Below are 13,506 nucleotides of genomic sequence, written 5' to 3'. Positions count from 1 at the left end.
CAGAAAAGGCCTTGGTGCTGTGTAAGCGCTGCTCAGCAGGAACTAAACCATCCCAGTGTTATCGACAGTGTTTTCAGCACAAATCCAAAACATAGCCTGGTAGCAGCTACTGTGGAGGAAATTAACTCTATCCCGCCCAAGCCAGCACAACGACTGGTCCCAGATGGAAAAAGACATCTATTTCAGCACCTGGTGACCATCTGGTGCTTCTAGCATGTAATTAAATGACCTACAGAGGAAGGTATCACATGTTCTAGCATAAGTAGTTCTTAGATGGTGGGTTTGGTGTTGGGTTTTGGTGAGTTTTGTTTTGTTTTTTACTCAAATACCATTCCCTAAAATATAAATGATCCTATTGCCCTTTTCAGCTTATTTTTGCTGACTTAAATTTCTGCTGTTTATTTCCATTGCTAATTTTATCTGTAGACAGTGCTGTAGAGGAAGAAATATGTGATGTTTATGGGTGTTAATTTTCTTATCCCTCTCCTCAGATGATTTGTTTAATTAATCAATGTAAAAGCTCTGCAAAGGAAACTAGACAGGTAAAGACTGGGATTTTTTTTTTGTGTGTCATGAATTAATAAGGCTTTTTTTTTTTTGTTAAGTGTTGGAAGAATTAAGCTGGGAGCGGTAGAGAAATAAGGTATGAGACATTTCTGAAGGAGTCTGGTATCCTGCTTTGAGATTAGCGTTGGCTTTGAGGAAGGTAGGGGAGTCCCTTCAGTCTGTGTAGTTTCATTGTACTGGAAAAGCTAATAAGGCTTTTAGGTTGGGGATGATCAGTATCAAAACAGCTGTGAGAGAACCTGTCATTAAGCATTTTCATGATTGTTGCAATGGTGTTAGATGCCCAGCAGTGAGGCTTCTTGGTAGAAAGTTAAGGTACAGAGGGGAAGGTAACTTAAACTGCTGTCTATAAACTTATGAATTCATAGGTCGCTATTAGACCTATAGTACTATACATCTCTAAGCAGACATTCTTTATGTATCTCTATTCCTTTCTTTCTGGAATAAGTGGTGCTATATGAATAGATAGCAGCAGAGGCAGTATCTTCATCCATTTACTGTAGTCCTTTGATATGTAATTCTAAGCAGTAAAAGTTTCAGTTTCTGTTTGAGTAAATAATTGATTGCAAAGTATTTTTGGGGAATGTGGGTTGAGTCTATCATTCTGCTCATAAGCCAGTTTGTTAGTAAAATGTTAATTTCTTTTGTTAGCTTCTCTGTTACCTATGGTAGGAACTCCTCATGGATTTTCTTCTGTGAAGAAGATACAAGAATACAAGTTGTAAAGCTGCTAGAAACACTTGGAAGATTTGACGGGTCTAAGGTGAAATAAAAATCTAGATATTTAACTTTCTTTTGAATGTGCTTGAATGGGTTTTTAGATGAAATGTGGAATAATTCTAAGTACAAAATTATAAATACAGAATTTTAGAATTCCCAGTTATGAAACAGTTTTGGTGGTCCAGGATTTAATTTTATAACACTGCCTGGATGACTCAGAGCTCCAATCATTGGAAAAGACGTATTCAAACAGCTTAAAATAGTGGGATAGATTTCTTTTGCTGCGGCTGAGTGTCAGCAGTATAAACGTCTGTCTAGCTGTTGAAGAACTGTTAAATTTGAGCAGAGAGAAGATCCCTTCTGTGGATAGCCTGAAAATGATGTAGCGTCAGTAAAAAGATTAATATAGTCTGCTGTGTGGTCCCTTATCCCCATTTTCTTGTCTGGCATCTGTTCTGATTATCATCAGACAGAATGGCTGATGTTAGTTTGACTGTCTCTGATCTAATATAGTAGGATATTTTATTTGCATTCTGTTTCTGAACTGTCTTGGTGATAAGACAGTTTTCTTTACCTGCTAGAAAAGAAATAACACCAAAAGACCTGCAGAACAAAAGAAAAATGCAGTCACCTAGGAACAAAGTAAATTTGGCAACAAAACTGACACGAAAGGTGTTGATGTTTAGAATTCTTAGTGTTCGGAAAAAAATCAGCTTGATGTACATCCTTTGCCTGGAATAAAAGAAGCCAAAATCTCCTGTGTGAAATGTTTTGCCTATTTATTGTTACCTTGACTGCGTATTAAACTCTGCTTCAGGTCTTACTTTAGCATATTTACTTATTTTGCAGTCACATGGCCTTGTTGTGTTTTCTCATAATTCTTTTCTGAAATGATAGTAATAATAATAATAACAATAATTCAGAAGTCTTACATTTTTAAACACTCTGTCTTTGAAATGACTGACTGAATATATTCAGGCCTCTGGAATATCCATTTATTTCTGTTTCAGAAGCATCTACTCCAAATCGATGTTCTCAGAATAGAAACATAAATCTTTTGGTTGTAGTTGCTATTCTTACACCAGTTTTAAACTCTCCTTTGCATTACATGTAAATTCTGTTACAATAACAGATTATGTCCCAATCTGCATTAGAAGGAAAATGTTTTGCTTTTTTACATAGTAATTGTCATCTTAGTGTAACAGTCCATAACTGATTCCTTATATACAGTAGTAGACCATCAGTCACAAAATCTAAGATGAGTTAGACCAGAATGAGCTCATTCATTATTCATTTTAAAATATCAGCAGTCTGCATAATAAAAAGGTAGTATACATTAATCACAATAAAATGTCTACAAGGGGCATGTGAATAGTTGATGAATCTTCAGCTCTTCAGTCTGGACATGGACTAGTAACAGAACTGTTGAGACTGATACAAGTGTAATATTGAGTGAAAACAGATGTGTAAAAGCATCATGAGGCTGTGGAGGAATGTTAAGAGACTGACCTGCATTGAAAACCAAGGACATTATGGACAGCAATAAAACTAAAAAACAGTGAGGAATGTCTGATTTACATAAAGGCCTCAGTGTAGTAAATAAACAATGTTATGACCAAATGAGCTTGGAGCGTATTGGCTGTAACTTCAAATGCCTTCACTGTGATTTGTGGGTTAATATTGCTAGAAATAATGTTATGTGAAAGCCTGAGGAGGGTATATGTATGGGTTTAATTTTCTGTGGTTTATAGAGGAATTACAGTGGTTGTTTGTTTTGTTTTTTTAATCCATAGATGGTTTTGGTGTAAAAACTAGCATGCATAATCAGGATAAGTAAAGATTTTTTTCACTCTAGCATAACAAAGTGAAGGTCCAGCAAAAAAACTGTCTACAGATGGAAAAAAATCCCCACTGTTACCTTCTCCATATATTGTGTTGTGTCAGTTTAACTTTGGCTGTTTCCTCAATAGATGACTGAACACGTACCTCTTATCTCCACGCGCCTCCTGAGGCTTATGGGACCAAACAAGTTTTCAGCATTTGTGTTACCTGGGGAAGTCGCTAAACAAATCCAAGATATATTCAATTTGGGTTTTTTTGAGAATTCATGGGAAATGCACTCAGCACCTCACACATGTATACATACACGTGCCCACCATGTTACACTTGTATCAGTCCCTTGGAAAGTCAGTGTTCCTTGTCAGAGGCAGCATCCCATTTCTTTGACTCATGGTTGTTTGTATGGGTCCTGGCCATCCTTGTAGAGGTGGGGTTCTTGAAGCAGGCAGCACCCCATGGGTTTGACTCAATGTGTGCAGCAAGACAAGCATCACTGGTAGCTCTTGAGGGCTGGCCTTTTGTGGAGCCAGGTTGAGTCCTGGCTGGAAGCTGAGGAGGTTGCCAGGCTGAATGTCCTCTGGGGCAGCCGTGCTTGCATACTCCTGCCAGGCTCAGCTGGTTGGCTTTAGCTGGAGTTGTCTCATGGTGCATGCAGACCTCTCCTGCTGTTAGCTGACTCTACCGTGCCCTGGCCAAATCTCACTCATTGCTCCTCAACTCTGGGGAGCTATAAAATTTAGTTCAGTCTATATAGCAACATCTGCTGGGAGTTAGAAAGATGGCTACTGAGACACAAGATCCTCTTGGGTTAAGCTGCTGTGGTTATTTTTGCTAGGTGTTTCTACAAGTATTTTTGCTTGAATATTTTCCCTGGTGTCTTGAATTTTGTAGTAGTTATCTCAGGTGAAGTCTCTGAACTGTGCTAATACCTTGAAGGAATTTTTCATTGTTGCATTCGGGAACTTGCATATATCCGCTTTGAAATTCCATCTGTCTAGCCTCTTTTGCACTAGGGAACTTAAAAGGGGAGAAAAATCTAACATTAGATTACTAATTAGTCCAGCCAGGACTATACATGTATGTATACATGTGTGAGGCGCTGAGTGCAGTAATCTAATTAGTAATCTAATACAGATTAGAGCGCAGGGAGTGTGGAGAAGGAGAATCTTTCATGAAAAAACATTTGCCCTAACTTTGAATCTGTTTTAGTGATGACAAATTGTCAGGAAAAAGAAAAGCCAGATTTATTGTCATGATGCAAGGAACTTCACGCTTTAAAGATTTAATATAACCATTAAGGTGATTCAGAATTCTGATTCATTGTTTGTACTTGCAGGCCTGAAAAGCCATTTATTTTTTTAATTATATATACACTTACATCTTTTTTCCCTTCATTACAGTCCTTATTCTGCAAAAAATTTGGGGCATATTTGTTTGATATCCACTCTAAACAGAAATATTAAGACAACTGACAGTAATGTTAAAGAAATAGTAGTAAAATCTGCTAATTATTTTCAGGTACAGCAGAATCAGTAGTAAATTCTTAAGCACTTTTTTAAAACTCTACTACTACTACTACTTAATTTTTTACTTTAAAAATGCATACTTGGGACCCTCTTCATTTAACTGCTTTGAAGATCAAGGTATTTAAAATGTATTTCCTTTCTAACTTCCCTAGTATAGAAGAGGCTAGACAGATGGAAATTCAAAATGGGTATATATCGAGTTCCTGAATGTAGTGCTTTCGAGTGTCTGTCTAGTCAGTAGTTGGTAATCAATTTGCGTGGTCAAATATTGGACCAGGTTGCACAGAGATGTTGTGGAGTGTACTCAAAACACGACTGTACAGAGTCCTAGGCAGCCTGGTCTGGCTGACCCTGCTTGAGTAGAGGGATAGGACTAGATGATATCAAGAGCCCCCTTCCAACCTCAACCCTTCTGTGATTTTGGGATTCAGTGCTCTTGGAACAGGTGGAATCTAGGGCATATGCTGGAGTTTGAACCTGCCATGTGTATTTAAATTCAGAGAACTGCCTGTGGTTTCATTTCTTACCAAGTACAATTTTTTGTCTGGATTATTGTAAACAGTATGCTTCCCTTGTTTTTGTCTTCAGGTTTGCTTTATTCAGCATGAATGCAGTTGTCATCTTCACTAAAAGGATGCTGTAGGTGAACAAAATTGTTTCCTATATTCCTTTTACAGGAGTGGTTTTTAGGTAAAGCATTATATGATGAAGAATCTACAATAATTCACCATTATGCCTTTGCTGAAAATCCTACAGTCTTTAAATTTCCAGATTTTGCTGCTGGTTGGGCGCTTAGCATTCCCCTCGTTAACAAGTAAGACTTGAATTTTTAATCACTTCTTGTTTATTGATAGTAATTAAGAATGCTTAATTTATACAGTTTTCCTAGGTGCTAATCAATGTTATTTTAATGAGTTATGATTTCATATGGATTAATTTTTTATATAAAAGGTGAAGATGTTCTTGCAGAACAGTTGAAGGTTTATTGCAGGTCGTGTAGATATGCAAAGTCAAATCTTAATTTTGAGCTGTTTTTGAACTGAAGCTCTGATTGCAGCTTAGCTATGGCAAGCAGCTTGGGATGTGCTCAGCCAGTGCAGGCTGGCCTCTCATGGATTTAACTTCAGAACCTACATTGAGCTTTTGCTGCTGCCACCAATATGAGCAGCGTCCGTGCTGATACATGAAGTCTGCTTTAGTCTGAGGATCTCAGGTGTGTGGGAAGACGTTCAACCAGGCACAGTAATGTACAGCTAGCTCCAGGTATGCCTACAGAGATTTGGGCTCCCACTACACTCACCCAGAAAATACTGCTTTGATAAAATTCAATTTATTCCTTATTCTATACATTCCAAGCATAATTATTACAAAGAAACACTTAAGAATTAATTAGTAGACAAGAGTACAGAAGCAGATTTCTATATCGTTGCTATGCGTATGATATATTTTGCTCTACATCACACCAGCTAGTTAATAGTTGTCCAGGACTAGTTATTCAACTGGTTCAGTACCATCTCTTGTCATTTTAAAAATGTATTCTCCTCCAGACAGCAGTTCTATTCATGGGTCTTAAGAGTGACTGTGTTGCCCTCTAGAACTGTTTGTGATGCTATAGAGGCAACCTAGATATTTATTTCAGATTAGATGCTTAGTTTTTAAATGAGATCTGAAAAGTTCATAGATTTCAGAAGTTGAATGCACCTTGCTGTAGCAAGGATTGATGTGTTCATAAATTGAAGGTGCCTAAATACTGGTCCTTGGAATACACAAAAAAGAGAATACTGTCTGAATTTTGAGATGCTGATCAATATTGAGCCTTAGATGCACTGTGGCTTTTGATCTGTTAAAAATACTGTGCCAGACTGTCTACTCCAGATGAAAACTTTCTTCTTGGGTAGGAAGGATGTATCAAATGTGTGTGCTGAAAGCAAATATTAACATCACCCTTGTACTCAGATGAGGAAAAAAAAAAAGAAAAAGAGATATAAGTTGCTTCATGGGGCAATAAATACACTGGTGTGATTCCCCGCCGCGCCCCGCCCCCCCCTCCCCCCCCGGTAAGATGGCCAATAATATCAGCCACACTTTGTTGCCTACACTAATGAATGATTTATTGTTTTAATATGTTTTTGAGTAAATTTCTTCATCTTTATAGGCTTGCAAAGAAGTTGAAAAGTGAACCACTCAAGTCAGACTTCACGATAGATTTAAAGCATGAGGTAAGCAGTAATGTGATGAAAGAAGAATTGTCTAAAATCTATGTATATGAATTGTGATAAATTACTATGGAAATAATAGATTTTTCTTAGATGTTGCTAAAGAGTTTGACTGCAATGGCACGTTTAATTTCTTTCCCTTCATTTAGAATATTGTAATACTTTAAAACTATTTCAAGCATAGAAGAATTCATAAATAAAATTGCATTTGTATGTGAATACATGGTTGTATGCAGTCAGGTATCTTCTAAGTCTTGCTCTATAAAGAAGGAGAAAGACTTCCAATTCATGAAGCATAAGCTCATGTGAATAGTATCTCAGGTATTAGCCTGCCTCGCTCACTTTCTAAATCAGACTCTAGAGAGCTAAATATGATGGAGTTTGGATTAAGTACTCTCAGCATCCTAACTGATGTGTGAATAATCAGCTTTGCAATTTGCAGTATGGAAATCTGGAAATTTTTTTTGCCTCTGGTTTGCAACAGTTTTAAAAGATAACCACTAGGTCTTCCAGAGGATGAGCTGACTGGAAGGAACATGAGAAGAAAGGAGTGGGAGGATCTGAAAGAGTATCAGTGCTACTTTTCTAAAGCTTTTTTATTTCTTCTGCCTTAAAAATGTCTGTGCAGCCCAGGGTTTTGTACTGACACCAAAGTCAACTCCTGAACCAGGGTGGAAGGGGAGGATGAATTTGGAATAAACTTGCAGATTTTGGCCTGAAATTATGAGTGATTTGTGAATTCATTTTAATTGTTAAAAACTCCTAAAAGTCAGCTATAAAATGTGGTTCCAGCCCCCACCCACCCCCCTCCCCCAACTGACCTTACTTAAAACTACTGCTGCTGTTCCAGATCTTTATTCTGTGATGGTTATAAACCTCCTTACTTCCAACATGAATCTATAGTGTGTATGTAGAGTATAAATTGGTGGCATATTTACATGAATTTGGATTTGTGCCAACACTGTTCTTTCACATAGTTTCCCCTCCTTGACTGATGTATTTCTCAGAAGCAATTGGACACCTCTCAGCTTTTATTTTGCTACGTGAAACAAGCCAGCAAGCTGTTTCTTTCCTCTTGTTAATTTTTCTAAATGCAAGACCTTGGGCTTCACACTGTTAATCTTTTTGTAAGTTGCCTCAAAGTCATTCCTGTATTCCCAGTATTCCAGTCTACCTCAGCATTGACAAAGCCTCTAAACATAGTGTCATAAAAAAAAAAAAATAGATCATTAGCAGACATTTCTTTTGTGTGCCACAGATTGCTTAATGAAAAACAATTGATCACTTGACTGGCAAAATTACTTCCATCCACTCCTTATTCTGTGAGCAGTTCATTGCATAAGTTTCATTTCAAATTTATTGCCATTGATAACCTATTGCAGCCCTGCAGTCATTCTTTCTGCACAGTCTCATGTCTCCCTAGAGACAGTTCCATTCCCCCTCACTTATTTCATAAATCATCATCTTCTTAAATCATTTTTATCTCTACATGCTTCTTAAGTGAATCAAGATTGACAACAAATCAAAGGATATAAACTGTGATCTTTAGTAATTGTTAGTAAGGTTTAAATTTATGAAGGATGATAAATGTTTTAAGGAATGTTTAGTTTGAGAGAGTGCTATTAACATGTGCCTCTAATCTTTGGTATTTTATTTGGCTCTGTATAAGACTTTTTTCACTCTACTACTTTCTAAGTCCCTGTTTCTTATATCCGTAACATTTATATTACTTTCCATCAGGGAAGCCTATCTTGAAAATATGTGCATTTTCAAAAAGTCTAAAAAAAACAAACCTACAAATGAGCAGCAGCATGACAAAAACCCTTTACCAATGTCAAGCATATTCCCTGATGCTTTTTCAGAATTGGAAGTGAACAATGGATTTTTTTGTATATGTAACATTAGATTTGAACTAGAACTCAGACTAAGAATATTTATGTCTTTTTGTTGTAAATCCATTTCCATCATTTTAGGAACAGTTTGTCATCCTGTGCTGTAACCCAGACTGATGTTCTAACCTCACTTCTGCAATATGATAGCTTCACACCTTTCTAAGGCTGCCTGTTGAAGATTCCATTATTCAGTGGGAGATCTTAGCACATTATGAATTTTCATAAATAATTCACGTTACAATTGTTAAATATCTTCAGTGCTGCAGGATTGTTGCTTCTTTGTTGGTTCATGTGATAGACATTAATTCCGAGTAGCTGAATTCTGAACTAATACAGGGACAACTGGTTAAAGGATCAGGAGCACAAGTGATGTTCTCCTCTGTCCTTCCAGTTGCAGGGAATGGCAAGGGAAGAAACAGGAGGAGCCAGCAGATCGATACCTGGCTCTGAGCCTGGTGTCACTGGCAGAATTTTGGGGTTTTCGATCACGGGTCAGTTTACACGACAGCAGGCCTGCTGGCAACAGATGGGGTACACCTGTCACAAAGGGGACAAAGGATCTTTGCACAGGAGTTATCAGGGCTCATTGAAAGAGCTTAAAACTGCATTTGAAGGGGGAAACAGATAAAAGAAGGCTCGCTAGAGATAAGCCTGGTGGCAGCACGCCACTGTTTGAGGGACGTTGTGCTGGTGAGGTCCTTCAATCTGCTGTGTCCGTGGAGGCAGGGGATAGAGATCCACGTGGCAGGAAAGATGCGAGGCTTATTGATGTGTTAGAAACCACGGGAGCGCTTGGCAATTAGGCCTTCTCCCCCGAGATCAATAGCCCAACTGAAGTGCATCTGCACCACTGCACACACTGTGGGCAACAAACGGGAGCAGCTGGAAGCCGTTGTGCAGCAGGAAAACTGGCACAGCTGCCATCACAGAAACGTGGTGGGATGACTCGCACAGCTGGAGGGCTGCAGTGGATGGTATGAACTCTTCAGAAGGGATAGGCAAGGAGGGAGAGGCAGTGGGGTAGCTGTGTGTTAGGGAGTGTTTTGATTGCCTGGAGCTTGATGATGGTGGTGATAGGGTTGAGTGTTTATGGGCAAGACTCAGAGGGACGGCCAACAGGGCAGACATTGTGGTGGGAGTCTGTTATAGACCACCCAGCCGGGATGAAGAAGCGGACAAAATATTCTGTAAGCAGCTGGGAAAAGTCTCACAGTCACTAGCCCTTGTTCTCATGGGGGACTTCACCTTACCAGATGTCTGCTGAAAGTCCAATGCAGCAGAGAGGAAACAGTCCACAGGAGTTCCTGGAGCACGTGGAAGAGACCTTCCTGACACAGCTGGTGAGGGAGCCAACTAGGGAAGGCATCTTGCTGGACCTGGTGTTTGTGAACAGAGAAGGACTTGTGGGTGATGTGATGGTTGGAGGCTGTCTTGGGCACAGCAATCACAAAATGACAGGGGTTTTGATTCTCAAAGGATTAAGGAGAGGGGTCAGCAGAACCGCTGCCTTGGACTTCAGGAGGGCAGACTTTGGCCTGTTGAGGAGCCTGGTTGGCAGAGTCCCTTGGGAGGCAGTCCTGAAGGGCCCAGGGGTCCAGCAAGGCTGGACATTCTTCAGGAAGGAAGGCCTAAAGCGCAGGAGCCGGCCGTCCCCGTGTGCCAAAAGACGAGCTGGTGGGGAAGATGGGCCTGGCTGAAGAGCTTTGGCTGGAACTCAGGTTAAAAAGGAGAATTGGCCACCTCTGGAAGAAGGGGCAGGCAACTCTGGAGGACTACAAGGATGTTGTGAGGTTATGCAGGGAGAAAACCAAAAGAGGAAAAGCTCAACTGGAAATTCATCTGGTTACTGCTGTAAAAGGCAATAAAAAATGTTTCTCTAAATACATTAGCAACAGGAGGACTAAGGAGGATCTTCATCCTGTATTGGTTGTGGGGGAAAACATCGTGACAAAGGATGAGGAAAAGGCTGAGGTACTGAATGCCATCTTTGCCTCAGTCTTCCACAGTAAGACCAGTTCTCCAGGTACCCAGCCCCCTGAGCTGGAAGACAGGGAGCAGAGTGAAGCGCCCATAATCCAAGGGGAAATGGTCAGTGACCTGCTGCACCACTTAGACACACACGTCTATGGGGTTGGATGGGACCCACCCAAGGGTACTGAGGGAGCTGATGGAAGGGCTCACCAAGCCATTTTCAATCATTTATCAGCAGTCCTGGCTGACTGGGGAGGTCCCAGTTGACTGGAGGTTGGCCAATGTGATGCCCATCTACAAGAAGGGCAGGAAGGAGGATCCAGGGAACTACAGGCCTGTCAGCCTGACCTCAGTGCTGGTAAAGGTTATGGAGCAGGTCATCTTCAGTGCCATTATGTTGCACGTAGAGAACAACCAGGTGGTCAGGACCAGCCATTATGGGTTTATGAAAGGCAGGTCCTCCTTGACAAACTTGATCTCCTTCTACAACAAGATGACCTGCTTAGTGGATGAGGGAAAGGCTGTGGGTGTTGTCTACCTGGACCTTAGTAAAGCCTTTGATACCGTCTCCCACAGCATTCTCCTGGAGAGGTGGGCTGTGCATACCTTGCATGGGTGTCCTCTAGACTGGGTTAGAAGCTGGCTGGCCGAGCCCAGAGAGTGGTGGTGAATGGAGTTACATCCAGCTGGTGGCTGGTCACAAGTGGTGTTCCCCAGGGCTCAGTGCTGGGGCCAGTTCTGTTCAATCTCTTTATCAATGATCTAGATGAAAGGATCGAGTGCGCTCTCAGAAAGCTGGCAGGCGACACCAAGTTGGGGGACAGGATCTGCTGGAGGGCAGGAGGCTCTGCAGAGGGGTCTGGGCAGGCCGGGCCGATGGGCCGAGGCCAGCGGTGTGAGGTTCAACCAGGCTCAGTGCCGGGCCCTGCCCGTGGGTCACACCAGCCCCAGGCAGCGCTACAGGCTGGGGCAGGGGGGCTGGGAACTGCCCGGTGGGAAAGGGCCTGGGGGTGCTGGCTGACAGCCGGCTGGGCATGAGCCCCCCGTGTGCCCAGGTGGCCAAGGGGCCAGCAGCGTCCTGGCCGGTGTCAGAAACAGTGTGGCCAGCAGGGCCAGGGCAGTGACCGCCCCTGTACTGGGCACTGGTGAGGCCGCACCTCGAACCCTGGGGTCAGTGTCGGGCCCCTCGCTGCAGGAGGGACGTCGAGGGGCTGGAGCGTGTCCAGGGAAGGGCAGCGGGGCTGGGGAAGGGGCTGGGGCACAAGTCCTGTGAGGAGCAGCTGGGGGAGCTGGGGGTGTTCAGCCTGGAGAGGAGGAGGCTGAGGGGAGACCTTATCGCTCTCTGCAGCTGCCTGAAGGGAGGGGGTAGGCAGGTGGGGTCGGTCCCTTCTCCCAGGTAACAAGTGACAGGACAAGAGGAAACGGCCTCAAGTTGCACCAGGGGAGGTTTAGATAGAATATTAGGAAAAATTTATTCACGGAAAGGGTGGTCAAGCATTGGAACAGGCCGCCCACGGCGGTGGTTTGAGTCACCATCCCTGGAGGCATTTAAGAGATGTGTAGGTGTGGTGCTTGGGGACATGGTTCCGTGGTGGACTTGGCAGTGCTGGGTTAATGGTTGGACTCAATGATCTTAAAGGTGTTTTCTGACCTAAACAATGTTATGAATTTATGAATCTTAAAGTGGCCTGGAAGCTCTTTAGAAATTTCATCCCTTGCTGTTATGTTGTCTTCCAGCTACAATGCAGGGACAGGAACTACTTACATTCCGTAATGTCTATGTGGTGACAAGGCAGAAGATAACCTTGGAGATGTATGTGTGTTTTTTGGCTGCTCCTTACCTTGAGCATGTGTTACATGCCACTTCCATACTCCTTCTCTTCTTCAAGCCCTGTCAACAGTATTTGTCTTAACTGCCACTAATGTTTATTCATTTTTCTTCCATACAGAGTGACCTTTCCCTTTAGTTACTTTGTTGAAGTCATCTGTGCTTTCAGCAGCGTTGGTAAAACAGCAAATAAACAGACCAGTTCATAATGACAAGGCTAAGAGAAATTAGAACTTGCAAACTACAAAACTCACTGTCTTGAAAGAACATGCAGCTGAGTTAACAGTATTTTAGCAGGTCGCTATCAGCTGTGCAGCAGGAGCGACCATGCTTGTGCTCGCAGCTCCCAGTCATCTACTCAGTTACAAGGAAGAAAACAGTCATTTAAACTCTTCAGTGCAGTCAAACTACACGTTTTTACTTTGCAGTTGAGGTGGTCTAAGAGCTTATGTGTAGTTATGATGGCCCAGTTATCAGCAACTTGCTAAAAACTCATCAGTTAATGTCTTCTACTATGTGGCTGTACCTTATCAAAAATCTTTCAAACCTGGAAGCTTAAGTTTCAAAAATACTGTATTCTCAAGCCTGCCTCTAGTCCTAACAGGTGCTTGTAACAAACTGGTGCTTTTGTTTTATTCCAAGTTCTAGAAGGAGCTGTATGTAGGTAGTTCTGATTTTCTGAGGATGTTGAGACCTAAATGAGATGGGCAGGAAAATGATCATCTGTAAATTAGAAGTCTGTAACGAGTTTGGTGACTTGGGCTTGTCCAGACCATACTTAATACTCTTTGTTTGGACTGAGTTCCTCCAGAACACCTAGGAGAAGGAAATATTATGCCCTCTTAGTAATACCTTAGTAATCACATTATTTATTAAAAGAGGAGCTGAATTCTGGCCCTGATGGGATTTAAAGCTTTAACGTTTAAAATTGTATAGGTTTAAAGTTC

General features: G+C 41.6%; 1 protein-coding gene across 1 annotated transcript in view; it reads left to right on the top strand.

Annotated features, from left to right (window-relative positions):
• Positions 1 to 13,506, top strand: part of B3GLCT (beta 3-glucosyltransferase) — a 68,894-nt gene that overhangs the window by 37,854 nt on the left and 17,534 nt on the right. The window contains exons 6-8 of the mRNA XM_040583767.1: positions 1,219 to 1,330; positions 5,330 to 5,466; positions 6,808 to 6,871. Coding sequence (XP_040439701.1) covers positions 1,219 to 1,330; positions 5,330 to 5,466; positions 6,808 to 6,871 — 313 coding nt within the window. The remainder of the gene's footprint in view (positions 1 to 1,218; positions 1,331 to 5,329; positions 5,467 to 6,807; positions 6,872 to 13,506) is intronic.

The sequence above is a fragment of the Falco naumanni genome, chromosome 2, assembly GCF_017639655.2.
Source record: "Falco naumanni isolate bFalNau1 chromosome 2, bFalNau1.pat, whole genome shotgun sequence".
Classification (NCBI taxonomy): Eukaryota; Metazoa; Chordata; class Aves; order Falconiformes; family Falconidae; genus Falco; species Falco naumanni.
This window is presented reverse-complemented; position numbering and strand designations above follow the sequence as displayed.